The sequence below is a fragment of the Nelumbo lutea genome, chromosome 1, assembly GCF_056320005.1.
Source record: "Nelumbo lutea isolate HS-2025 chromosome 1, American lotus-T2T, whole genome shotgun sequence".
NCBI classification, from domain to species: domain Eukaryota; kingdom Viridiplantae; phylum Streptophyta; class Magnoliopsida; order Proteales; family Nelumbonaceae; genus Nelumbo; species Nelumbo lutea.
In genome coordinates, this window is record NC_142684.1 from 115216181 (window position 1) to 115243188 (window position 27008).

Here is a 27008-nt window from a genome sequence, read left to right on the forward strand (position 1 = left end):
TGCACCTCTGTATACCATCTTGCACTACGGTTGCACGTATAAAAAGAAGGAAAAATCTGTGCAATAAAATCTGCCAGGTGGAAGTTGAAATATATCAACGCTGTTCCACGTCATCATATTTGATGTGTTTATCCACGTCACCATCTTTCCAAGCGACAAGTTTCATTCACTGTCACAATAGGTCCTCCCTTTCTCATCTCTCAGGGCGTCCGTGACATTGCAAGAAAAGTGAAGAGGGACGCACGAGTCTTTTGGTCCTTGATTTTTTAAACCAGCCTTGCTGGCGCGCAGAGGATTTCTAACATAGAGAGAGAGAGAGAGAGGCACCTCGAAACGACGACCCTCTTGGTTCTTCCCCTTTTTTTCTGCTTCTGCTTCTCCAATCTCTATTTATTTTTCCGCTTTTTAATTTTTCGGCCTTCAACACGTCTTGTTAAGGAAAAGAAATTAAGTTCCTAAAGAAAGAAGATTTTCGTTTCAAAATTTCCACTCTTTCTTCGCCATGTCTGTGCGAAGGCGGACCTTGCTGAAGGTTATTGTTCTCGGCGACAGTGGGTGCGTTTTGCCTCAATTCATTTTCGTTTTTTCCTTCCTTTCTTGGTTCTGATTTTAGTTTTGTTATTTGTACATTTCAGGGTGGGGAAAACATCTTTGATGAATCAGTATCCTTGAACGACCATTCGATCTGTTTGATTTATTGTTCTCTAAATTCCTATTGCTTATATTTTGAGAAAATATAGGATTTTTTTTTATTGCAATTCTCAATGTATGTGCAGAACTTGAGTTTTACGCGTTTCATTTTTGTGGGATGTTTTGACTATTGGTCGGTTTTTCCGCATCTGTTTTTGATTTCATGCGAATTGGTGCTCTTTGAGGCTCATTTTCTGTCGTGTACGAACCCAATTTTCTCCTGTTTGTTGGTCATTTACCATTTGGTTTTCGCATTTAAATTTTTGACGTTAATATTGTTGAGAAGTTAGGATCCAGTGTTGCATAACCTTCCATCCTGTCAGTTGGCGAGTAAGGGTTATTGAAGCTTTAATTGTTAATACATTGGGTCTTGGAAATTGTTGAGTTAGGACTCTTAGGATTTGTGTTGGTATCATTCTGTAAGTTCTGGTTTTCATCTATCAAAAAAAAGTGCTGGTTTAAGTCCTACATTTTGACTGAATTGAGTTTTTGAAATTGGTGAATGTGGGCTTTTAACTGCTTGCTTAGATACGTACATAAAAAGTTCAGTCAACAGTACAAAGCTACAATTGGTGCTGATTTTGTCACTAAGGAGCTTCAGATTGATGACAAACTTGTTACTTTGCAAGTGGGTTCATAATCTAAGATTACTTACTTGTCTTGTTTTTTTTTTTTTTTTTTTTTTTTTTTTTTTTTAGGATTTCTCCTGTTGATTCTACCTTTTCTGAAACGTAGTACACCTTCATTGACAGGTTTGGGACACAGCGGGACAGGAAAGATTTCAAAGCCTTGGGGTTGCGTTTTACAGAGGTGCTGATTGCTGTGTTTTAGTGTATGATGTTAATGTGCTTAGATCATTTGACACTCTTGACAATTGGCACGAGGAGTTTCTCAAACAGGTCTTTTATGTTCTACTCTATCTTAACTTGAGCTGGCTTTGTAGTCACCTCTGCATCTCTTGTTACAACTCACTCAAAAAGAGTATAATTCCTTGATTTTTTTTTTCTCTGATTCAAAATTTTAGAAATTTATGCAAGGCCTAGGAGGTTTACTTGGTTGTGCATTAATTTTCTATTGGACAATAGTTAAATTGTTTACAGCGGATGATGGTCAAGAGAATTTGTGTAATGAGGAAAGATTTGCTAGGTTATTCTTTAACATAAGATATTGCCTTAAAATAACATGATTCTTGCTGTTGACCCACCTGACTTAAATAGATAATTCACATGGAAGTAATGACAGGGGAGTTAAGAAGTTGTGCTGTATACCTTTCAAATAGTTGTCAAGATTTTGCATCAGTGACAAAATTACAATGTGGGCACCCTATTGTTATTCTATTTCTAAGTGTGTATCTTAATTCTTATGTGTGTTTTACATCTCATCATATATCATATTATTTTACCTAAATTTTATTTTAGGGTTTTACCATTAACATACAAAAGATCCAAGGGCTTTGAGGGATGAGAAATAGAGTAGGAGGAAAGTGCAGAGCCCCTTGGGTCTCTTTCTTTTCTTTTTTTTTTTAATAACTGTGAATTTTTATTAGATTGTGGTAAAAAATAATATTTACAAGTGTCTAGTTCCTAACAGTTAGGCTAAAGGTTTTACCTATCCCCTCTTGAACAATTATAATCCTTGAAGTAGAGACAATAGTTCTGGTTTGTAGAGTCTCCTGTTTCACCATTATTCAAGTTCAATCTCTTGGACAATTTTAATCCTTGAAGTAGAGACCATAATTCTGCTTTTGTAGAGTCTCCTTCCCCTATTGGTCCTAAGTAGACAGAAATGAAGTGCCCATTATCGTTCCTCAAAAATCTTCGTAAGATTCTTTGCTTCCGCCCTCCCCCTTTTTCTGTAATTACTATCTTTTTTCTCTCATTAGACAGAACATTGGTTCCATCTCTTAGTTTTAAGTACATGCAATTTCTATATTATATACTTATTATATTGTAATATTATGTTTAAAATATTGAATTTAATAGATTTAAAGTGCTAGTGTCTTTTGGATATGATGACTTACCATGTTTTGATATTTGATTCATTGTTATCTAGCAAAAACTTTGCTGGTTTTCAGTTTGTATGGTTGTTGGTTTCTTTAAGCCAACTTAGATTTTAGGATTTTTTTTTTTAACTCTTTGTCAATTTCCATAACCTAGGAGACCAGGTGCTTTACTATGATACTATCATGTAGAATCCTTATGCCTTGAAAAATTCATGTATCTTGTAGAAAAGAGTGAACATGGGCTGGATTATTGTCTTTTTTTCTTTTGTTTTTTGTTTATATTTATGCGCTCCTATTGAGCCCTATGAACTGTTATTCCATCTTCTCTTCGTTTCTTTTCTCTTTGTCTCTTTCTTTCTCATTGCTGAAAACTCTTTCTCTTGCACAATCTACACAAAATCCTTTAACCGAAATTGTTTCTTGGACTGACAACTTGGTATCAGAGCGAAGTTTTGTGAAGAATTCTTTTTCTCATGTAGTGTTAGTCCAGCTGCGATTGCATTGGATAGTTGGAGGGCTGTTTCAATTTCTTCTTGTAGCCTGCTTCAGTCATTTTTAGAGAGTTTTGTTAATTCTGCCCTAGAGGTTCACCGAACTTGGGGAAGATCCCAAAGTCGAGGAACCAGAGAAACAGGTGAGGAGATTTCAATTGTGGATTAAATCCTTGCTTTGGATTGAAGTGTTGGAGATTTATGTTCTGTTGTTGATCCTAGAAGGGGTCAATTGCGTTAGTTTTACCTTGGAGGGAGGAGCAAGAGATCAACATTTGTTCTCTATATGCTTGTCTTTTTCATCCCGGGGAGGTTTTCAGGAAGACTATACACCACTTGGTTGCATCTGTAATTCTTCTCAGTTTTTAAAGTGATTATTTGCTGAAGTTCTCTGTGTTGGAAGTTAATGGAGATGTTTGGAGAGGATTCTAAGCAAGGCAGTGACACCTATGGGAGCCCAGTAGCTGGTGACCCCTTTGCCTCTCAGATAACCACTGTTAGGTTGTAAGGAAGCAATTATCTCCAGTAGTCATAGGCTGTAAAGATTCATATTGGTGGTTGTGGTAAGTTGGCAGACTTTATAGGCTTTGAAAAGTAGCCAAATTCCCAGGACCCTAAGCATGCTAAGTGGTCTAGGGAGATATGATGGTAATGTCATGGCTAATTAATTTTGTGCAACCTGAAATCAGCCGGAATTTTCTGTGGATGAAGACTTCAAAAGAGATCTGGGATAATGCTTCTGAGACATACTCTCGGGCTCTTAATGTGACTGGAGCTTACCAATTGAAGTTGGAAGTGAACAATCTCAAACAGGGAAAGATGTCCTTGTTTGCATGCTAATATAAACTGAGAACTCTATGGTAGGAGATTGATTGTTTAGAGACTTTTGAGTGGTCTCTTGTTCTAAAGATGTAGCTGTTTACAAGAAGGTGGTCGAAAGGAATAGGGTGTTTGAGTTTCTGGCTGGCCTAAACATAGAGTATTAGTTTCTACCAAACCGGTAGCACAGGAGACTACTGAGAGAGGAGAAAATACATGGTTTTCAAGGTGCCAAGGTGAGGTTAGGCGACCATAAGGCACCTAAGCAATGGAATCTAAACTTTGGAGATCCATAAATTTCTGCCCCTCTAGATAGTTTTTTTTTCTTTTGGTTATATATATATATATATATATATATATATTAATCAATTAACCTATAAACTAACCTTTGTGCTTGTGGTTTTTGCAATCCTACTTTAAGTATGAGAATAGAAATATTAGAGTTAGAAGTTAGAATTTAATAGAACTGAAGGGGGTGGAGCCCCTGTTTTAGACCAAGAAAAGTATAAGAAAAAAATACTAAAATGAAAGAAGAAAATCAAGAAGAAAAGAAGGGGGCAGAACCCTGTTTCAAACCACCAATGATGTGAAATAAAAGGCTGAAAAAATGCAAAAAAGTTAAGAATAAAAGAAGGGGGTGGAGCTCCTTTTCAGTCCAATAAAGCGATTCAAAAGCTTAGGGAAAAGATAGAAAAAAAAGAAGAGGAAAAAATAGGCTGTAGCTCCTGCTTTAGATCTACAAAAAGAAAGGAAACAAAGAGGAAAGGAAGAAAAGGAAGGGAAAAGTAATTGTAGTTTTTTTCCCTTCATTGTGCTACAAAAAACCCTACTAGACAACTCAACAATCAACTATTTTTTTCTTTTTACCTTTTTAGTATTCTTATCTCATAAATGGAAATAGTAAATTATTATGTTTAATTGGTTCTATTATAACTGGTAAAATTAACCAATAAATGGCAAGGGCAAGGAAAAAAAAGGTTCTAATGTAATTTGAAGCAGGGTCTAAGTGCCTGCCTTGTCTCTTGGGTGTGTGCCTTTTCAATTTTTCATTTTGGCACATGGGCGAGGCAAGGGCAAGAAATTGTTTGGTTGCCTAGGTGTTGCCTTGGCAACTATGAACAAAGAGAGAAGTGGTGTGTGACCATTGTAAAAGCACAAGCACACATGTAACACCTTCTGGAAGCTTCACCGTCAATTAACACCTCAAGAGATTTGGGAAGAACAACAATAAGAATGGAATTGTTAATTACTATTGCTCCCTCTTGTGATGATTTTGTTTCTACACCCTCTTCCATGGATTCACTGAATGGACCCAAGGTAGAAATAGAAAGGTATAGCAGATCAGTAACTTAAAAGGTGCGCCTAGATGGTCAAACAAGGTTCATTTTAAGGTATGCACCTCACCTAGGTCCCAGGTGCAACACTTTTAAAAGGCACACACCTGGTGTGCCTAGGCATGCGCCTAGTGTGTCTTGCGCTTCTAATTTGGACCCATTGGCTTTGTTTGACTTTGTATGCATGCTTTGTTTGACCAACTCTTTGAGGGTATTTCATATTTTCCATGAATGACTACAGTTGCCTCCTAAATTTGTCTGACTTGAAGACATGTTTGTTTTTTTTTTTCTATATTATGTTTTATAAGTAAAAGTTTCTTAAGATCCTTGAACTTTTATTCAAATTTCAATCTTCAGGTTCTCCAAGGTGTTGGTTGTTTCTGATATATTTTCTTTTCCCATGACCCAAGCAGACAATAATCCACCAGTCCTGGATTTTGACTTTTGAGCCATTATTTGTTCCTTGGTTTCTAGTTCACAGTGAACTGTGATTATCCTGTTAGACAAAAGGCGCAAAACCCATCTATATCACAACTCATGATTTATATTCTAGTATATTTGAGTCACTTTCCACTTAAAGTTTCCTCCATGCATGTTTCACTATTTTCACATTCTCTTCTGTTTCAATGCTGATATGGTCTCTCCTCTTTTATATTCAGGCAAGTCCATCTGATCCCAAGACTTTTCCATTTATATTACTTGGAAATAAGGTTGACATAGATGGTGGGAACAGCCGTGTGGTGAGTATATTAAATGACTCCCAAAATTTGTTGTTCTTCCTTGTCTTTGTTTCTAAAATATTTTATATACAGGTTTCTGAGAAGAAAGCGAAGATCTGATTTTTGCGAAACATCAAGAACTGGCCTATGTTGTACCTCCACAGTTTAGGTCCAATTTGTATGTGAAGCTTCATCAGCGTAGATTTTGGTTCCTTCTATAGGGTCTCAGTATGACATACTCCCAAGGCTTTGATAGAGTTGAGGGTGAGAATGATTCTTAGATATTGAGTGGCTGCAGAATGGTTTGGTTGCCTTTGGATTGTGTAATCATATTAAGGAGATCTGTGCCTTTGTTTGAAGAGAGAACATCTTGGTTTTAATGGATTCCGAGGTCTGTCACCTTCATGTTTTCTAGGAGTTGGGTGGGGGAGGAGTGAATTGTATTGGGGGCTCTTCCTTATTGCTGTTGTGGTTGGAATTTCATTGTTGTTCTGTCTGTCCCTATCTTTCCCTGTCTTTGCAGGGAAGGCAGGGGAGGATGCTTTTATCTTCTTTTTTCCTTTGAACAAATCCTTTTGGTAATTATTGAATTAACTCTGCATAGTAGAGGGTAGTACCATGTTCCGGCCTTTCATAGTTCCAAAAATACTTTGCAATACCTTTTTTTGAACTGGTAAAGTATAGAAATTCTTTTGTAATAAACCTAATTAGGGTCATCTAGTTAAGACATACAAGATGTTTTCCCTTTTGCAGATACTTCCAGAGCATCCCAGAGGCTGTTTCAGAAACTGAGCAAAGGGGAGGAGGATGTGCATGCTGAAATGGGCTTTCAACGAATCAAGATTGCTTGGTCCTCATCTTTTTTTCTTTTCTGTCATATGTACCAGAGCCATTCTTTTATACCTTACATATGTACACTAAGCAGTTGTCATTGAGACCCTGGTTCAATATATCTTTTTTCTGTTGTCATTGTAAGAAAGTCGTCTGATCGTTGAATTGTATTATGAAGATGAACTTGTTGATGACTTCCCTATTTGGAATGACTTGCCCAATGCTAAATGCAACTTCAGTTGGTGTGTGTGTGTGCGTTCCTCTTCCACTTACAGTCCCATATCATGCTACATATGGATACCTCTTATGTGAAACCACAGCCATTGAGTTAAAAGGAAGAAAAGTGTGTTTGGGCTTTTTATCAGATGTCTTGGTGGCGTAAAGTTGGCAGATGGGGAGGGCCGGGGAGATAAAGTGGGCTTCCTTGTGCTATGTTCTTGTTTGATAGAAAGTAAGACAGAAACCGAAGGTTGAGGGAAGGAGTTGACCACTTGACCACGATGTGGCAAAAGCTTTCTCCAGTATCAATCAGCATGTTGAAGGGGAAGGGTGCCATTGATAAGAGTGCAAACGTCATTCTAAAATCTAAATAAAGTGTAATTAACGAGGTGGACAATGGACATGGTCAAGTTATTCACCACCTATTTTATTTGGGCGTAGTTTGCAAAAGGGTCAATTCTGTTTGGTTCAAATCGAACTTTAAGCCAAACTCGAACCCGGTCGAGCTTAAATAGTTCGACTCAATCCGTTTGCAGCGACTTAGCACTGTTTTGTGAAATTGTAAGACTACTAGATAGGCTATTGTGTTGTATCACCATTCATTCCACCACCATGTGTTTGGTTTCTAACTCATTACTTATCAATGCAACATGGGTTCAGCTGTCCTCTTTCTCTTCTTCCTTGCCTTCTTCATCTTCTTCAATTTTCTTGGAAATCAAAACATGCAAAACCCTGAAAGATTTGAAACAACTTCATGCCTTAAAGATCAAGACAGGTCGAATTCGTGACTCTTTGGTTGCAGCAGAAATTCTACAGTTTTGTGCACTTTCGGATTATGGAGACCTCGAGTATGCTCGTTCTGTTTTTTATCAAATGGAAGAGCCAAATTGTTTCTCTTGGAATACCATAATTAGAGCTTTTTCTAACAGCAACGACCCTCTGCAGGCAATACTTATATTCAATGACATGCTTCATGATGAATTAGTTGAACCCAATCGCTTTACGTTCCCATCTGTGTTAAAAGCATGTGCTCAGATTGCTAGACTTGAAGAAGGGAAGCAGGTCCATGGCCAGGTTGTGAAGCGTGGATTAGATTCTGATGAGTTTGTTCTTAGTAATCTCGTTCGAATGTATGTGCTTTGTGGGATCATGAAGGATGCTCACCAATTATTCACCAAAACCATTAAATATGGTGAAGCGTTGGAAGATAGTACTACTAATCATAAACTATCGAGGGTTAATGAACTATCCGTCGGTATGGATAATTCTCACAAGAAAGTAACGTCCAAGAGGCGACGAGATGGTAATATAGTTTTGTGGAATGTGATGATCGATGGGTATATCAGACTAGGGGACTTTGAGGCTGCAAGACAATTGTTTGATGAGATGCCCCAAAGAAGTGTTGTATCTTGGAATGGAATGATAGCTGGGTATGCTCGGAATGGGTTCTTCAAGGAGGCCATTGGGATCTTTCGTGAGATGCAAATGGTTGATGTACGACCAAATTATGTGACATTAGTTAGTGTTCTCCCTGCAATCTCTCGTTTAGGTGCTTTGGAATTGGGAAAGTGGGTTCATGTGTATGCAGAGAAAAACAGAATTGAGGTTGATGACGTTCTTGGTTCTGCTTTGGTTGACATGTATTCCAAGTGTGGGAGCATAGAGAAGGCACTTCAGGTATTTGAGCGGTTTCCTAAGAGGAATGTAGTCACTTGGAATGCCATCATTGGAGGACTTGCGATGCATGGACGGGCAATGGATGCACTTGACCACTTCTCCAAGATGGAACAATCAGGAGTGACACCTAGCGATGTAACTTACATTGGTGTTTTGAGTGCGTGTAGCCATGCGGGGTTGGTGGATGAAGGTAAATCTTACTTTAGGCAGATGGTCAGAGTCGGGTTAAGACCTAGGATTGAACATTACGGGTGCATGGTTGATCTATTGGGACGTGCTGGGTTACTAGAAGAGGCTGAGGAGATTATTTTGAATATGCCCATTGAACCAGATGATGTGATATGGAAGGCTCTACTTGGTTCTTGTAAGATGCATGGCAATGTTGAAATTGCAAAACGTGTTGCAAAGTATCTCATGGAAATGGTTCCTCATGACAGTGGGAGCTATGTGGCTTTATCGAATATGTATGCCTCTTTAGGCAACTGGGAAGCTGTTGCCCAGGTGAGGTTGATGATGAAGGAGATTGACATAAGGAAAGATCCTGGATGTAGTTGGATCGAGCTTGATGGGATAATTCACCAGTTCCTTGTCGAAGATGACACCCATACAAAAGCTAGAGAGATCCACTTAATGCTGGAGGAGATGGCAGATCGCTTGAGGCTTGCTGGCTACACTCCAGACACAACGCAAGTATTGCTTAATGTGGACGAGGAAGAGAGAGAAAGCGCATTATCTTATCACAGTGAAAAGATCGCAATTGCTTTTGGATTGATTAGCACAAGCCCTGGAACAACGTTGAGGATAGTCAAGAACCTACGGATTTGTGGGGATTGTCATTCATCAATAAAACTTATTTCAAAAATATATAATCGTAGGGTGGTAGTGAGGGACCGAAATCGTTTCCACCATTTCGAGAATGGATTATGTTCATGCATGGACTTCTGGTGATATTTGCACAAGGGATGGGACTATCACGGGAAGGGAAGAATGTACTTATTCCATGTACAGTTTATTTCATGAATCAGATATACCATTTTTCCGGGCTGACATTGTAATTGTTTTTGCCCAGAAAGCAATAATTACTTGTTCTTCAAAAACAAATCAATAAGAGGTTGGAGTGATGTATATGATTGTTTGAATTTTTTCTAAAATCGCATGAGATTCAGGCATTAGTATCTGCACAAATCAAGAATGGCCATGTTCTTTGCTTGCATTGGCTCTGTTGAGAGCTTGCCTTTTTTTGATAAATGAAGCTGGTCCCAAACCTTTTTCTCACTTTGGCTTGGTGAATCATCATAGTTTTACAACAAGTGTTTTCATAGAGTTGAGAGTCCCCACTGTTGGCACAACTGGACCAAATAATTTTACAGTGTCATAGTAAGACTGCTTGCCCTATTTACAAAGCATCACTTGTTCAGATCATTATGGTTCATGAGGGGGTACAGGAATAACACTACTTCCAACCATTACAAAGAGTGGTGAACTCCACCAAGGTGGAGGACCACAATTAGATTGTATATTCCATTTCCTTCATTACTGCTAATTTGTGACGGTAAGAAGGAAAGAGCTTGCATTGTGTGGATAAAACTTCTGCTGCTTTGCATATTCAGGTCCAAACGCCAATGGGTTTATGAACCTCACCGGCCATGTATTGGCGTACATTGCTCCAGAATCCACATGCTAAAACTCATATGCTCGTCCTTGAGTCAATGGCATACTTTTTTAAAAATTGGAATACATCCAATCGGTGTCTCCTTTTACTGTTCATTCTATGTAAACTCAAATTATTCACATAAATGCACCTGTTGAATACTTCACCCTACAGTTGAAACTAGGTTGGACTCTTTAGCCCTGCTACCACAGACATTGTCTTTTCATGGTTCCAACCTTGACCTTGGCCCTACGCTGAACAATACCGTCTTTTAGTGCGTCCTTCCATGGCTCCAAAATTCAGGCTGGGTGTTCAGGTAGGGTGTTGAGGTGTAGGAATGGCAATGTGGAAGGGATCATATTCCCTGTTCGAACAATACCGTCTTTAGTGTGTCCTTCCATGGCTCCAAAATTCAGGCTGGGTGTTCAGGTTGGGTGTTGAGGTGTAGGAATGGCAATGTGTTAGGGATCATATTCCCTGTTCCCGACCTCAATAAAAGTTATCCTTCATCTCCAATCCCCAACAGGGATGGGTTCCCTGTGGAGACCCGAATCCCTGTGTTACTTCATATTCAGTTCTTTCAAAATAATAGTAAGTGTATTTCAGTACATACCAATGGGAAATTGTTGATGATACTTTTCTTGTTAGTTGTGGGATGATGCTGGATTTAGCATTTTTAGAATAGATGATTAAAGGGTAAAAGACAAACATACCCTGAGTTTTGAGAAACTGACTTAGATGCTCTGAAGTTTTAAAATGGATTTAAACATACCCTATTACTCTTTTACCCTTTATCTTGTTTCACATTTTCAAAAAGAAGCAAAGAAAGGCAAACAGAATTTTTTACTTCAAACAAAGAACTCATAGGCAGAGAATTAGAAATTTGTTCTAGTTTGAACAAAGTGCTTTGTTTGTTTTAAAGCCAAAACAGAATGGCTGTCTTAGAACAGTGAGTTCTTGTTTATACCTTGAGGTTTTAAACTGAACTGTGAGTTCTTGTTCAAACAAAGTTAGAATATATATCCACCCCATTTAAGGGCATTTTTATTCATAAATCTGGAAAAGGCAAACTAACAGAATTTTATTGCTCAAAAAGTGTTTTATGTCAATGGATCATTCTTTTTCCAATGTATTTACGTGAATACCTTTGAATGGGATGGGGCATAGTGACCACTATGGCTTGAGTTTTGGTTGTAGTTTGCCGGTGAGCATAAAAGAAATTCCAGTGGGGTTTAAAACAGAGAACTCACTGGTGAGTTTTTGTTCACCAGTGAGCATTTTAAAACAAAAAAAAAAAAAGGAAAAAAACTTGCTGGTGAAGATTTAAAAAAAAAAAACTGAACCGATGAAAGATATTCCAGCTGTTTTGGCTCAGTTATATTCAAGAACTCATCGGTGGAGAATCACAACCGTTTGATATAATCCAACTATTTCTTCTCTTTCTGTCTCCATTTGCTCTCCTAATGTTTTCCTCTCTTCTCTCATTGGAAGGAAAAGAAGAGGAATGCCAGTGGCTGAGAATCTCATCAGAGTATAGGAGGGCAAAATAGTATTTTAATATTTTATGATTTCACAATGTGATGATGGTATATTTAAGTCCAGAGAGTCAACCCACAAGGTTTATTTAAGTCTAATTTAAAACCCCTGAGGTTTAGGTATGCTTAAGTCAATTTTTGAAAAGTCAAGGTATATTTAAGTCTTTTATCTTTATCTTGATTAAAATTTCTAAGGGCGCTCTACAAGGATATCATTATCATAGTCATGATCTAACCAGTAGGCATCCCACTTCCTCTTTGAGTACCCAAAAAAAAAAGAAAAAACAATATCCATCCCGAACCTTCCTGAAATGGTACAAGCGGTTTTTGCTTGTGGCATGGAGTGCAAATTTAAACAAGGTCAACTATGTTAAAAAAACAATAGCCATTGGAAAGACTAACCTATTTATATATGTGAGTAATAATTGTGAAAAAAATGTCTTTTTTTTTTTCGTTTTTTGTAAGTCCACTTTTCTAATGTAATTTCTCTAATTCTCTCCATCCATATTTTAAAATGGATTGAGACGCACTAAAAAATGAGTATATGCATCTCTTTATGGTTTTGCTGTCGGATTTCACGGGATTAATGAGATCGCACTGGTTCTTAGCAGTATGTAGGGTTGACCCAGTTTAGGGTTTTCTCCTATAAATATATCTTACCCTAAAAGCAATCTTGTAATATTAGGGGTCAAGAAAAGAGGATAATACAAGTTCAAATCAGCCCCCTACAAGATTATCCCCCACGTCCCACAGCACGTTTCTGCCATATATTGGGAACATCTCCCGATGATGACATCATCATTTCTGATATTATCATCGGGAGATGTTTCCAATACACGACAAGTATGTGCTGTGAGACGTTGTGGGGGGCTGATTTGATCTCGGGCAATACCATCTGAAGGGTGGTTCAGTTGGTATGTCAACTGGTTCTTTTCAGCAGAAAACCAGGATTCAAATCCCGTTACCATCAAAATTTGGGGAGGGGGTTATTTGTGGGGATGCGCTATTCAAACGGCGCTTATAGGGGTTTCAGGTGTTTCACCAAACACCGAAAAGAACAGAAAAAAAAAAACTGTGAGAAACAGGGGAGTTAGAATGAGTGGCGGGTGTATTAAGATTGATTAATACCAGAATACTTCAAGAGGCTGACATTGGTGAACCTCAACCTCCAAGAGGCTGAGGTGTTAAGTAATAGCAAGTGGGGTATCGTGCGTTGTCATCCAATCATCCATGGAAGCAGTGGATGGAACAAGTGAAACGGAATTTTTGAAAAAGCACAATAAAGAATTGTCACTAACACTTAACACTTACGATCAAGGACATATTCGTATTCCATTTTCCACAAGTACAATTTGAAATAGACTATGCCACAGTACTGCTGGTGGGAAGATACTGAATGATTTTAGGTGAAAGACGGAGTACAATGAATTCATGCCTTGGTTCAAGTTCATTTTGATTGCTGATACCAACCGTTGGACACTTTGATGATAAACACCATTGTAATCCTAATCCTAATCCTATGTATATTGAGTTTTAAGTACTATTTCTATTTCTATGCTTTCCTTCTTTCTTTCTTATCAGCAATCTTTGAGGAGACATTTTTAGGACATTCACCGGACAAGTGGAACTGGGTGATGTGAAAATGAAATAGATGGATCAATAATCTCTTACCTTTTTTCATTTTCCTTCAACTGGGGTTTTTCATGTTCTCAGTCTCTTACAGTTACATGGAATCGATGCGTAATCCTTTCAACCATCCATTATCCGATAAATGATCCAGCTCTAAATCTCGAAAGCAATTTTTGTTTGAGATGGTACTGGATTCCGATTGGGAATTTCTAGTATACCATTATTTTTATTTGTTGTTGGGGATCAATCCTCTTCTATTGTAAAATAATCAGGCATTCTTCCATGCTTTTCAATCCATATCTCCAAACAGTGAGACATATATATGCATGCAAACGGATAAGCTTTGTAAGTAAAGGGTAAGCAAAGCTTTCTTCCTTGAGAATAAATTTTGGGAGAATAACAAGAACATGAACAATACTATGTTTTTCATAATTCCCTTCCCTCGATGGATCGAATATTTCTATTTTCTAGATGGATTATATATAATAAACATGAGTAGATCGATGTATTATAGGTAAGGAATTTGTTCCTTGTTATGTCATTCCCCACTTTAGCATGCAACATAAATAGCTATATTCAGACGTATTATTCTTCTCCTCTCTCTCTGTTGGGGAATATTGGTCGAATGGATTGCAAGTTGCAATGCCTCCCAGATCTCACTTTTTTAGTGTCTTTTAATAAAAGAGACAGGCTCTAAGGCATATACTGTCTATTCATCCTATCCAACGTTTGGAATGATAAAAGCCCAAAAACTGGTTTCTGGCATTGCACGGTAGGCTCGCCGTGAAGTTTTGTTGGTGAAAACCCAAAAATCCTTACATTTAACCTGAGAAATCAACTTTTCTGTGAAATTAGTTTTGATAGCTTCTTCAAAACATCTCAGTCAGTCATTGTAGCTCAATCAATATTGAAACTTGAAAGCCCTCCCACATGGGCCTGTTTGGAAAGGCTTTTACACAGCGGTTTCTGGCTTTGCGAGATGAGCCTACACGAAGTTATATTTGATGAAAAGCCCAGTTTTCATTCAGTCAAAATTGACTTTCCACTGAAACCGGTTTTAATAGCTTCTTCAAAGTGATTCAATAAAAACAACTCAATCAATCAAAGCTAAAGCCCTTCCAAACGGCCCTAAATAAAGATTGAGGTGGTTCTCCAAAAACACTCACTCTATCTAACTGAAGACTGATGAGATTTCCCAAGCATGGATGGAACCACACATTTTGGTCAGGTTCATTATTCCGTATTCGGTGTGCTATCAGAAGAAATATAGAGGCCAAATTGGTGTTTATCTGGGTCCCAACCTTTTGTCAGCATCACTAACTTGACATCTGGCGTAAAGCCAGAGTTGCATTGCATGGTTCTTTTGAAAAGCAGTTGAATTGAAAACTAACCCACCAATGGGATCTTCCGCACTGTACCAACTAAATATCATAACGTCTTATCTTAACCATCACTTTCCAGGTGGAAGTGGGTGCCCAAAATTCTGATTCTCTATACTGCAATGGCTAGCTTCAATGTTGGAGTTTGAGTAGGATTAATGTTCAGATTTGCTGATAAGTTCTTCTTAGTACTTGAAAATATCTGAAACAACCTTCATAGAAATTCCCTTTCTCTATCCAACCAACGTGCTTATATAAGTATTTTTTTCCCATGGATGCTCATGAACCACTGCACAGCTGGTTGACGATTCGGCATTTTGACATTGTATTGTTGTGTATTAAAAATTAAGGGTGTGTTTGGTTTATAGTAAAAATCAGAATTGGAATTGAAATCCTTTAAAAAAATCTATTCCTATAATCTGCTTGGTTCAGACAGCAATGGGGAGAATTAGAACCAAACAAGGCATTTTGATTCCGATTTCAAATCTCTACTCCTATGCACCAAAGGGGCCCTTTTTTTTGGCTGATTAAAAAAAAAGATTATTTTAAACAAATGAAATGGGTTTTGAATCCGTGGCGTGCACGGGTTCCCTTTACAGCCAGTATATGCTTAATTCCAATAATGTACATAAGCAGTCGTGCTGCTGAGTCGATTCAGAAGATAGCAAATCCAAGTTAAAGTGGAGATAAAAGAAGAAATTCGAAATTCTGATGATGTGGAAGATGAACCAATTCCATGATTCTTCATGTCTTCATATACCCTGCTTAAACCACTACCACATCATCACCAAGCATAAATCACAACAATCTTCACTTACAAGCTACACACTATTCCATCTTGTCCTCCTTTCTTAGTCACATATTACCTCCATAAAATCCATGAGATTATCTCACCAACGTTTTAATCTCTCTCTCTTTCTCTCTCTCTCTACACATCTATATAAACCAATCCTGGGTCCTGTTAGAGTGTTACCAACACAATGAAATACGGAGAAATAACTCACTTCAGTCACCCTCAGCACAAGTTAAGGTTTGAGTACATAGAAGTACCATTTAAGTGTGATGGGTGCAAAGAAGTGGGAATAGGGTCACGTTACAAATGTAGCATTTGTGACTTTGATCTACACATACACTGTGCCCTCCCTTCTCCCTCCATCTACCACCCTTTCTACAAGAAGTGTTCCTTCCAGTTCTTTGCCCGACCCCCCGGCGACGTCCCACGATTCTGTAATGCCTGTGAGAAGGATGTAAATGGATTCGTCTATCATTGCAAGTCGTGCGGGTTCGACCTTCACCCAACTTGTGCGAACCTCCCTCGCGTGCTCGACGATGGAGAGGTGAAGCTCTACTTGTACCGGAAGGTGAGTTCGGCATGCCACAAGTGTGGGAGGAAGGGGCGGAGCTGGAGCTACCGGTCGAGTTGTAAGAAGTATAACTTGCATGTGGCCTGTGTCAAGGAAATACTAGTGGAGAGCTGGCACGAGCTCTATTTTGGGCGTGGAAACGGAAACGGTATCAAGAAGTTGGAGACTAGAATTCCAAGCCTCAAAGGAACATTCAATGTTCAGCATCGAAGCAAAGGCAAGGTCAAGAAGTGTTGTGAGATGGCTGGGATGGCCATTCAATTCATTATCTCGGCTGTTCTTGGAGACCCTACCACTCTCATTGCTGGAGTTGTTGGATCACTAATCTCAAAATCATGACAAGATTGTTGGTTGGGAGGACTTGGGAGTAAGTTGTTGCATATGGCTTAGGTTTTGGGCCATGGATGGGTTTGTAATGAGCCTTTCATCCAGAATTTGTCTTTTTTTTTTTTTTTTAAATATGGCTTTATTTTTAATAAGTTGCAAGGCCGCCCAATCAGGAATTCAGGATGCATAGACATAGAAAGAACGTTAAGAGGATGAAAAGATCCAAGTGGAATATGGGCCTCAAAGAACGAGATGACAAGGGTTTGTTGGTGAATAAACACTCCTAACTCCTAAGCCCATGTATTAATGAGTTAATTCTGGATTAACTATGTTCTTTCTTGGGTGGTTTAAGGGCTTCCGGTGCAAGCGTTATTATTGGCTAACATTCCTCTTGGATAGTACAGGTATTAAGGCTACTATTCCTTATCTTTTATTCTATGTCCTAGAAAAAGAAAATACTAACTTTTCAATTTGTCATAAAGAATCAAAACTTCTACTTGGACAACATTTACTTCATACATAACCGATGTACTGGGCTTTTCCTTTTGGCCGGAAAACTGTATATTGTGATAATGGACTTAAGCAGTCAAACAATTACAAGTGCAGGTAATCATATAAGGCCATTAATTCACCTAGCCAGCCAATGCCTCCAGGAGCAAACCACACGCTTCTGAGATCAAGATGCAAATATCATTCAAAGGTTATGTTGAATGAGATTTAAACCTATTATAAACTGTTGGGGACTCACGGCACTTTACTTGTATTCCTCCTAACAACTTAAAACATAATGTTTTGCTCATGATAATTCGTTTTTTGCTACTGCAGGAGGGTTTTCTTTTCTTTTCTTTTTTTTTTTTTTTTTTTTTTTCTGGAAAAGAGGATCGATGGAGGTAGAATTGAGGGCAATACTGAAGGCAGTTGGTTTTGGGAAAGAAATGAAATGGAATCACGTTCAAGTGGAGGCAGATTCCCAGGTGGCAATTAAAGAAGTAGAGAAGGAAAATGATCTGGTGCTGTGGGAATGTACAAGTATTTTGGTGAAATCAAGAATCTCTGTGAATATGAATCGTGTTTGTTTTGTATATGTAAGTAGAAGGGAGAATAGGATGGCTCACAAGGTAGCCCAGTATAAGAAAACTTCTAGATCTAATGAAAGGTAAACTTAAAACATGGAATAGTTCATCTCTATCAAGCATGGATCAATCACTCAAACTGATGAATCCCATAAGCAACCATTGATGCACTCGATTCCTCATATTGCAAAGAGACGACCAAGATAGTAGTAACTCTTCAAAAAGGGATTGCAACTCATTCAATCATGTATTAGAACACGTGAGGTTAAGATAAATCTTATAGGCAAAGCAAAATGCACATAAATAACAACTGAAAAGAAGAATACTCAATAAATTAAAAAAGATTTCAATGTGAATTTTCCTTGTAGGACATGTCAAAGCTTGTGTTTATTTGGGTATTCATGCACAAGGAAGAAGGCCAGTATCCAGACTAACTACTACTTGAGAGCATTAACTATAGTCTGTAGATGAATATAGTTATTGCTCAACGAATCTAGGCCACAACAGTGATCCCTCAGAGAGAAATGTTAGTTGACGGCTAAGATGAGTGATGATAACCAAACCTCGGAAGCCAAATGACCCAGTGATCCCTTAAATTCACTTTTTTTTTTTTATTCTTATCTCATTTAAAAAATTAAAAAATAAAATAGTTACAATTCATTGGTTTTGTTTTTTATTTTGATGACGTCAAATAAGTCCATGGTTTTTGAACCTCCATTGACTCGGACAATTGGACCGTTCAGGCAATCGGTTCCGTTTTACCCCAAAACCGGTTATTGGCCAAAAACCGTTGAATCATTCAACGATCCATTGACCTGGGTGGTCGAACCATCGACCCGTTCAATGGTTTTGGCCATTTTTTTATTTTTATTTATTTTTTATTTTTTAATTTTTGTAGTCAGAATGGACTGTCTGTTCGAACCGGATGATTAAACTTTCAACCTGAAAACCGGTGGCCAAAACGGTTTCGTTTCAGGGTCATTTTTTAAAACCATGAATAGGCCAAATTCATTGGTACCTTTTATTTTCTTTTTCATTTAATTCTGTTTAGGCTTTGAGGCATTTTGACAAAAGGCCCTTTTTTTGGGAATTTTTTGGATTTGGGGGGCGGGCAGGCGGGAAAGGGCAAAAAATTGGTGATGGAGGTCTTTCCATGGAGGCTCTGCGATTCAAATTCCTCCATCCAGAGGCTGTCTCTAAATGGGTTTTGGAGTTTGGACCTATTTGATGTATGAAAGGACCTCAAGTTGTAGGCTCAGATTGTGATGGTTGATTTCTAGTTGATTTTTCTGTTTCTTACAAATAACAAACGGAAGAAAGACGGAACTGGAAACAGAAGGAAATGGAGTGCAACAAGGATGAAGACACCAGGGCAAAAGAAATTGCTGAGAAGTTTTCTGTGAAGGACACTGCTAGTGCAAGGAAGTTTGCTTTGAAAGCTCAAAATTTTTATCCAACACTAATGGTCTTCCCAAATGCTGGCAACTCTTGATGTGTATATTTCTGCAGAAAATAAAATAAATGGAGAAGCGGATTAGTATGGGATTCTTGGTGTGGATCCCTTGGATGATGACAAGACAGTAAAAAAAATAAAAAAGTAAGAAAAAATAAACAGTATAGGAAGTTGGCTCTATAGGGGCTGATGGGGGTTTTAAGATCATTTCAGAGGCCTCGAGTTTGTTGTCTGACAAAACAAGAGCTGCATATGACCAAAGGAGGAATTCAAAGGGATTCCAACAAAAAATTCCACCGCCTAGTGGGGTTCCATCATCAGAACCTGGTGGAAATGGTTTTTATAATTTTACTAGTACGATCGTGAATGCAAAGCCTCCATGTCATGTGGCTGAGTGGTGGTACAATACCACCTATCATGTCATGTGGCTGCAGGAATGACACCATTTTGTGCCTTATACGGTTGAGATCCTCCCACTGTATTACCCTACAAAAGGGGTGGGTTCATCTCTAGTCGAATCCTTGGAAGAATTTCTGATACAGCGAGATGCTACTTTACAAGAGCTCAAACATAACGTGAACCAGGCACAACAGTGGATGAAGCACTCATACGATAAGCACCACCACAAAGTGGAATAATATCAAGTCGGTGAATTTGTGTACTTGAAACTACTTCCCTACCGCTCCCTTTCCATCGGGCAGCAACACTGGAACAAGTTAGCCCCATGCTACTTTGGACCTTTCATGATCACCGAGAGTATCAGCAAGCTCGCCTACCACTTGGAGCTACCTCAGCACTAGTCTTCCACATTTTAGTTCTGAAGAAATGCCTTAAGCCAGATGCTGTGAGCCAACAGATTTTACCAAGATTCACCGATGACATGGCATTGGTCACAGAACCTCAGTCCATTATTAACTTTCGTTAGGTGAAAAAGGGGAATCATGTGGAACCAGAGGCTCTAGTAGTATGGTCTCACTTACCCAAACAGGATGCCACTTGGGAACCTTACATCCAGCTCCACCACCAATTTCTCAATCTCGACCTTGAGGCCAAGGTCCAACTAAACAGGGGGGTAATGTTGGAGCTTGGAACAAGCAGTTATGCTGAACCCAAACCTGTATATAGGAGTAACCAGGCCAAAGCTGAAGACATACAAAAGAAGAGGTCCACATCAGCTCAACTCTCTCTCTCTCTCTCTCTCTCATCAATTTAGGAGGTAATTCCTCTTAGAACCCTGAGTTAGACAGTTCCTAACAGAGTGGAGCTCAGCTGCTGCAGCCACAGTTTCAGACAAAGAGAGAGATAAGGAGAAAGAAAAAGAGGACAGTGAACATGCTGCATCAAATGGTGAGATGTGGGACAAGAATGTGTCTGCTTAAGTCTTCAGATATCAAGAAAAATATCCAAGCTAAGAAAGATTTTCCTGGCAGTGGCGCTGATTCAAATACAGAAGCCCTTGAGGCCATGTCAATCTCTGTACCAGATCCTGATTTTCATGATTTTGACAAGGATAGGTCTGAAAGATCCTTTGGAGAAACCAGGTCTGGGATGCATACGATGATGATGATGGGATGCCTTGTTATTATGCCATGATTCATAATGTGGTATCTTTGAATCCATTCAAGATGAGGATCAGTTGGCTGAACTCTAAAACCAATGCCCACTAAATTGGGTAGGTTGTGGTTTTTCCAAAACTTGTGGGGATTTTAGGGTAGGGAGGTATGAAGTCAATGATTCCTTTAATTCTATTTATCAACAAAAAAAAATTATTCCCTTAAATCTTTCTCACATAGGGTTAGGTGGGCCAAAGGATTGTGAGGTTCTATTTGAATCTTTCTGAAGAAGGGTGATGTTTGGGCCCTCTATAGAAATTGGTCCCCCGATCGGAATGCGCTTACCTCAGATGAAGTGATACACATGTATGACATGGTGGAAGTGCTTGATGATTATCAGAAGGAACATGGCGTGACTGTTATTCCTCTAGTTAAGATTGCTGGTTTTAAGACAGTTTTCCACTGGCATCTGGATCCTGGACCAAGTCAAGACGATTCCAAGAGAAGAGATGTTCCGCTTCTCACATCAGGTTCCTTCTTACTTGCTTACAGGTCAAGAAGCTCCAAATGCCCCAAAAGGTTGCAGGGATCTGGATCCAGCTGCCACTCCTTTAGAACTGCTTCAGGTAATAATATATGTTAGGGAAGAAGAGAAGGTGGAGGGTGCTGGAAAACCTAAGAAAGAAAAGATGGTGGAGGTTTCTGAAGAAAACAAGGGAAAAATGACAGTGGAGGATAACAAAGATAAAGAAGAAGAGAGGATGAAGAATGCTAAAGAAATGGATGACAACAAGATGATGGGGAACAACAAAGAAGCCAAAGAAGAAAAAACGGTACAAGCAGTTGACTTTTGGACTCTATGGTCCTGGTTCAAATAGGATCAATTGACTTATATGGCATACATTCGTGTCAGATTTACACAACATTTGTTGGGGTTTCTGTGGCTGTTTACTGTTGGTACAAATTCCATTTCCTTCAAAGTTGTGTGTATGCTGTAAAAGCCAATTCTAACCTTAGCTTTTACTGCAACTTGAAGATAGTCAAGCTGGAGTTATTTGGTTGTTAAAAGTCCAGATAACATTTTCTAACTGGTATCTTCTTTAACAACTCGAGTGTTCAAGGATCTGTAAGTGAGATCTGCATTTGTTTTCTTCAAGAGCCAGTTTTTACCTGTAAGAACATGTTATCTCAGTTGCAGCTGATCAAGCATCTCTATCTATGAGCTGCCTTCTTTCTAATGTACCTTACAGTGTTTAACTCTTTCTATTTTCTTTTTCTTATTTTGGGCATTAAGGAAATTGTAGCATCTGCTTTTCTCTGTCTCATGACTTATACTTTTGTTGGTTTACTGAAAATCCAAAAGAATGGTGTAGAATATAATAAAAAATAAATAAAACAGTTACAATTTACAATCCTATTAAAAAAGATGAAAATATACTCAAACATATTCAACCCGATTTTTAAAAATATCAACATATACATATATACATAAAAGCAGGGGTCCCCATGGGGCAAGGAGTGCTTTCTCCATCCTTGTCCCATCCCCTCCAACAGGGCTGAAAAATTCTCCATCCCCATTCCCACAGGGGAATCATCCCCATCTCCACCCATTCTGGGCAGGTCCCCATTGGGATCTGGGAAATGGGGAAAATTTCCATTCCTAAACCCATCTGATCCAACCAACTTAAACAAGGGAAGCATAAACAGTTAATGAGGACCATAACCCAATGTTGGTCTGAGCTATCCAAGGTCTTGGGAGGGGTGGACTGGATATGAGCCTAACATTTGGTATCTTGGTGAACACATACACTTTTTTTTTTTGGAAAAAGGTAAGGTAGCTTTTTTTTTTGTAAACACATACGTTCATATGAGGTAAGAATGCACACATTAAGATGCTCAAATATCATAAAAGATGTAATCATGCATGTGGGGATCTGAATCATCATCACCAAAACTTAATATAGGGATAAGAAAGAATACAAACACAATATGGTGAAACTACAATTTAATCTTTTTCTTTTCAAACCAGGTACCTTTATTTAACTTATGTCAGCAGTACAGATAGGACAAAGAACAAAAGAAGATTTGTCTCAACAATCCAAAAAAGAAAAGAAAACAATAATTTCTCCATGTAAAGAAGGATATAATATAACGATAAGAAAAGAAGGATCACATAAACATACAATTATAAAGTTACATCTCCTTAAAATTTAAAAAAGAAAGAGAAAAAGATGTGGAAAAAATCAGATAATACAACACCCCCAAAAGGGGGAAATGCATCAGATGAAATTACAAAAGGTGATACAGTCCTCTTTATATATAATTTTTTCTATTCTGAAAAGCCAAAGGAAGAATAAATCAAATACCATCTAGGAAAAGATCATATCAAGTATACCTTCTTGCATGTGATGGTTCAGACTGGGCTGTGCCAGGTGATATTGGTTTTTTACACCTATTTATGGTTGTTGCTTCCTTTCTTCTTAAGAAGGCTCCCAAACTTCCGAAGCAATGGATTTTTCTTCTTTTCTGATTGCTGCTTTGATGGAGAGCTTCCACCATTGTCCATATTTTCTGATGAAGGTAACCCAATTACCTGATCAAATCCTTCACCACCAATTTTCAAATCATGTTCCTCTTCAAAGGATTCAGGTTCATGCTCTCCCTCAGGCAACAAGTCCTTCTCCTCTATCTTGCAAGTCTCCCACATCTTTGCTTCCACATTTACCGAATCATGTACTTCTTCTTTCTTTTCCTCTTCTTTGGAGTTCCTAATCCCATTCTCTACCTCATGTCCCATAGGAAGCTCCTTCTCCTTGGACTTGCCTTCATTTCCCTGAGGTACCTCAAGCTGATTAGATGGAAGTTCAGGCTTGTGCTTCTCCTCTATAATTCCACCTCCATTCTCCTCTGTGAATTCTACCACCTTTGGGAGCAAATCATAATCCTTTTCACTACCTGAGAGCTCCACATTTTCTTCTTTCTTTGTCTTGGAAGAAGCTTCTTCAAGCAACTTCGTTAACTCTTCAACCTTTTGGAGTGCAGCCGCCTCTCTTAATCGAATCTCCTCATTCTCTTGAACAATATTCTGCAATTCATTTTCTCTGTCCAGAAGCCTCTCTTTCAGTTTCACATTCTCACCCTTAGCTTCTTCCAAAACTTCTTCCAAAGAACTCAACTTGGATTCAGCTTGCTTTAGGGTACTAAGAATCTGGGCACCTTCCTCCTTTGCAACTTGAGCTTCTTCTTCAGTTTCACCGAGTAAATTAACCAGTCTATCCATTTCTCTTTTGATTGAAGAGGTCTCTTCTTCTGACTGCTTTATACAGTTCACCAAATTAAGCTCTTTTTGTTCCCACTCAATCTTGGTGTTTTCAAATTCATGATTGGATTGCTCAATAGTGATTGCAAGAATACCAATCTCATGTTTTGACTCGTCAAGCATGGCCTCATATTTCCCATTTGTTTCTTTGAGAACCAATTTCAAATCTTCAATCTGAGACTCTAAATTTTCAATCTCAGCTTGACTCAGAAAGAGCTTCTCTTTGGCTTCCCTTGCTTCAGCAGAGACTTCTTGTACCGCCAATGCTAAACTTTCCATTGCCTTCTTGCTCTTATCTTCCTCCTCTCTAGAGGCTTCTAACTCACTAATGAGTTTGCTCTTTTCCTCTAGAAGACTTTTTACACTTGAGGCTGCAAGACTCTCATTGTAAAGAGCCTGCAATTTCTCCCCCTTCACAGTTTCAATCTCAATTTTTAGAGATTCAACTCTGTTCGCTATTTCTAATGCTTCTTGCTTAGCCATGTCAAGCTGCTGTTCTGATTCTTCAAAATCCCTTTTCTGTCTTCCAATTGAGAATTCCAAAGAATCCACCTTTGTTCTAAGAAAAGCAACCTCAGATTCTGCATTTTGTAATAAATCATTGTTGTTCTCTAGTTGCTTCTCCATTGAAGCCAAAGATTCTGAAGTAGATCTCTCCAATTGATTTGCTTCCTCAACCTGTAGCTCCAATTCCTCAACCTTTTTCTGCCACTCCTGTACTAAGTTTCCAGCATCTGACTCAGCCTTTTTCACAATATCCACTTCAACCCTGAGTCTTTCAATCAGAACTTCTGTTTCAACTAACTTTTCCTCCACACTTTCTGCTTTCTCAAGTTCATGTTTCAGAGAATCCACATCACATTTCAGCTTCTCTACTAGCTCAGTGTTTTGATTAGCCTCTATCTCCAGCTTTGAATCAAGCAGAACTTTCAACCGGTTTAACTCAACAGAGAGTAACCCTACTTTCTCAGCATGGATTTCAGCAATCTTGGTTGCATCATCAGCATGACTAAGAGCTTGGGTCTTGGCATCGTTGGTCATAGCAAGTTCCTGCTTCACCCGTTGGAGCTCTTGGGCGGTAGAGAACAAAGCAGCCACATTCACTGCATGTTGATTTCTAGCAGCCTCAAGTTCCTTCTGCCATTCTTCTTCCCTCTTCTGAGAAGCCTCAATACCTGCCTGCTCCAACTCATCAGCCCTGAATTTTTCAAGTTCAGCGTTTTCCTCAGCTTGTTTTTGAGCAACCAAGGCGTCGCCAATCTTCTCATTTGCCTCAGAAGTCAACCTCTTGGCTTCGTTTAATTCCTCAAGTGCCCGAGCTTTCTCCTTCTCAACAGAGGCCAATCGTTCCTTCGCCTTCTTCAAATCTTCTTGAACCAGGCCCAGTTGATCCTGTAACTCTGATCCCTTCAGCACGCGGGGCTGTTTCTAAAAGCAAGAGCAAATAACAATGCTAATGAGAAGACAGGAAAACCACATAACAAAATGTAAATTTGGGAATATTTAGTTCTTAGATTCTTGAGTTTGTTTTGCTCCACTTACATCGGGGATAGTAGTAACCTTTGGGGATCGACGATCTACAGCGGGCTTTGACTCGACTGATCTCGGTGACCGGTCGATTGAAAATCGTGGATTTTGCAGGGGAGAAGATGAATCAACATCTGATTTAGTTAGTCCCTTGCCTAATTTGCTGGCCCTTGGTGTTGCTGGTGAGGTCTTGTTATGTGAAGCTTCGAATGAACCAGATCTGTTTAAGAGCCAATACTCATATTACGTAACAAGATTAAAGCATAGCGTAAGGAAAAAATGTGAGAGACCCGAACAATCTATCATGGTAGAAAATAATCAAAACACAGAACGTGGGGAAACTCGGGACCGAAATAAAAGAAAACTGATTTTATGAGGCCTATAACCAGAACGGTGATCTCAGTAAGATCCAAGCTACAAAGCAAAGAACTGAATGAAAGTTCAAATGAAGAAAAACCCAGTATGGATCAAGTCCAAAATGAAAGAATAGCGGGAAAATATCGAACAGGCAAGTCCGGAAAGAAAAAAAGTACACAAAACTAGTATCAGAATTCTTCAACCAAGATTCGAAATTGCAAGCAGAAAAACATAGAACAGAATTTTAAGTGATTAAGAATGCACCGAAAAGGGGTGGGGAGAGAGAGAGAGAGAGGAGAAAAATGAAGCAGGTACTAAAAAAAGGTTCCAGAATGAACTCGTAAGAAGTACTGAAGCAATAAACTCTAATCAGATCTGGAAAATGCAAATATACTTACTTGGTTTTGGAAGAGAGCATGGCCGGCTATGATAACTGGAGAAAAAATCAACAGCTTGGGAAGTTTGAAATGGAGGTGGATAAGTTGCAGAGGAGCTTCTACGAAGCCGACATTGTAAGAGATTCAGACGATTCTTTTTTGGAGAGATGAAAGAGATTTATCAGACAACAGAAACGAAATTTTACAGGTAATTATTTCAGTTGGTCTCTGCTGCTGTGTAGTGTGGAATACTCAGAACTCCTCAGAAGTTGTACTTGTACCACCCACTTCTTCTCTCTCTTTCTCTCTCTGTATAACGTTTGTAGTGTGACTGTGTGACCACCTACGCTAAATGACCAATCACAAACAATCTTTTTCCCGCGAAACTACAAAACTACCCCTATTTGCTATGGGACATGAATAACCTTTCAAGTTGCAAGTAAACGGAGGGAGCTAAATTCAAAAATGAAAAACCAACAAAGGTGCCGTTCGTTTTTATTTATCTGGGTAAGCCGGTTTATTCGGGTAAATTTTTGTCAAGTAAAGTTGCTGCAGAAAGTTTAGGCTGTATTTGACATTTTAACTAAGAGAATATTCTTTAAAAAAAAAATCACTTTATGTGGGATTAAATATAACGGTATAAGAATACAAGGATCGTGATCAATTACTCAATTTACCCCTA

At 38.7% G+C, this 27008-nt stretch overlaps 4 protein-coding genes across 7 annotated transcripts; 3 read left to right on the forward strand and 1 right to left on the reverse strand.

Moving 5' to 3' along the window:
• The first annotated feature begins 219 nt into the window (after window positions 1-219).
• LOC148876933 (ras-related protein Rab7) lies at window positions 220-6253 on the forward strand. 2 transcript variants are annotated; one of them, XM_088978673.1, is made up of 6 exons: window positions 254-555; window positions 636-662; window positions 1219-1318; window positions 1443-1589; window positions 5996-6076; window positions 6149-6253. In XM_088978673.1, the coding sequence occupies exons 1-6, from the start codon at window positions 503-505 to the stop codon at window positions 6173-6175; spliced, it is 435 nt and encodes a 144-aa protein (XP_088834799.1). In that variant the 5' UTR covers window positions 254-502; the 3' UTR covers window positions 6176-6253. The 2 variants fall into 2 exon arrangements, with proteins under 2 accessions (XP_088834789.1, XP_088834799.1); XM_088978663.1 differs by having other exon boundaries at window positions 220-555; window positions 5996-6218.
• Window positions 6254-7594: 1341 nt separating this feature from the next.
• LPA66 (Pentatricopeptide repeat (PPR) superfamily protein) lies at window positions 7595-9933 on the forward strand. 2 transcript variants are annotated; one of them, XM_088978651.1, is made up of 2 exons: window positions 7690-7953; window positions 8051-9933. In XM_088978651.1, exon 2 carries the CDS (start codon window positions 8072-8074, stop codon window positions 9728-9730), a length of 1659 nt encoding a protein of 552 aa, XP_088834777.1. In that variant the 5' UTR covers window positions 7690-7953; window positions 8051-8071; the 3' UTR covers window positions 9731-9933. The 2 variants fall into 2 exon arrangements, with proteins under 2 accessions (XP_088834769.1, XP_088834777.1); XM_088978643.1 differs by having other exon boundaries at window positions 7595-9933.
• Window positions 9934-15840: 5907 nt separating this feature from the next.
• Window positions 15841-17670, forward strand: LOC148876935 (uncharacterized). Its single transcript, XM_088978685.1, has one exon. The coding sequence runs from the start codon at window positions 15957-15959 to the stop codon at window positions 16677-16679; it is 723 nt and encodes a 240-aa protein (XP_088834811.1). The 5' UTR covers window positions 15841-15956; the 3' UTR covers window positions 16680-17670.
• Window positions 17671-22868: 5198 nt separating this feature from the next.
• LOC148876936 (WEB family protein At3g02930, chloroplastic-like) lies at window positions 22869-26650 on the reverse strand. Of its 2 annotated transcripts, none has more exons than XM_088978699.1 (3): window positions 26348-26650; window positions 25608-25812; window positions 22869-25493 (listed from the first exon to the last, which is right to left on the reverse strand). In XM_088978699.1, exons 1-3 carry the CDS (start codon window positions 26365-26367, stop codon window positions 23199-23201), a joined length of 2520 nt encoding a protein of 839 aa, XP_088834825.1. In that variant the 5' UTR covers window positions 26368-26650; the 3' UTR covers window positions 22869-23198. The 2 variants fall into 2 exon arrangements, with proteins under 2 accessions (XP_088834825.1, XP_088834836.1); XM_088978710.1 differs by having other exon boundaries at window positions 22869-25487; window positions 26348-26630.
• Window positions 26651-27008: the final 358 nt, after the last annotated feature.

Excerpts from the sequence above, each read along its gene's own strand:
- LOC148876933 (XM_088978663.1), top strand. The coding sequence starts at position 503 with ATGTCTGTGCGAAGGCGGACCTTGCTGAAGGTTATTGTTCTCGGCGAC. Across the intron at positions 663-1,218 it reads AAAACATCTTTGATGAATCA|ATACGTACATAAAAAGTTCA; the intron begins GTATCCTTGAAC and ends CTGCTTGCTTAG. Across the intron at positions 1,590-5,995 it reads ACGAGGAGTTTCTCAAACAG|GCAAGTCCATCTGATCCCAA; the intron begins GTCTTTTATGTT and ends TTTTATATTCAG.
- LOC148876935 (XM_088978685.1), top strand. The coding sequence starts at position 15,957 with ATGAAATACGGAGAAATAACTCACTTCAGTCACCCTCAGCACAAGTTA.
- LOC148876936 (XM_088978699.1), bottom strand. The coding sequence starts at position 26,367 with ATGCTCTCTTCCAAAACCAA. Across the intron at positions 25,813-26,347 it reads ATGCTCTCTTCCAAAACCAA|ATCTGGTTCATTCGAAGCTT; the intron begins GTAAGTATATTT and ends GCTCTTAAACAG. Across the intron at positions 25,494-25,607 it reads AGGTTACTACTATCCCCGAT|AAACAGCCCCGCGTGCTGAA; the intron begins GTAAGTGGAGCA and ends TCTTGCTTTTAG.
- LPA66 (XM_088978643.1), top strand. The coding sequence starts at position 7,718 with ATGTGTTTGGTTTCTAACTCATTACTTATCAATGCAACATGGGTTCAG.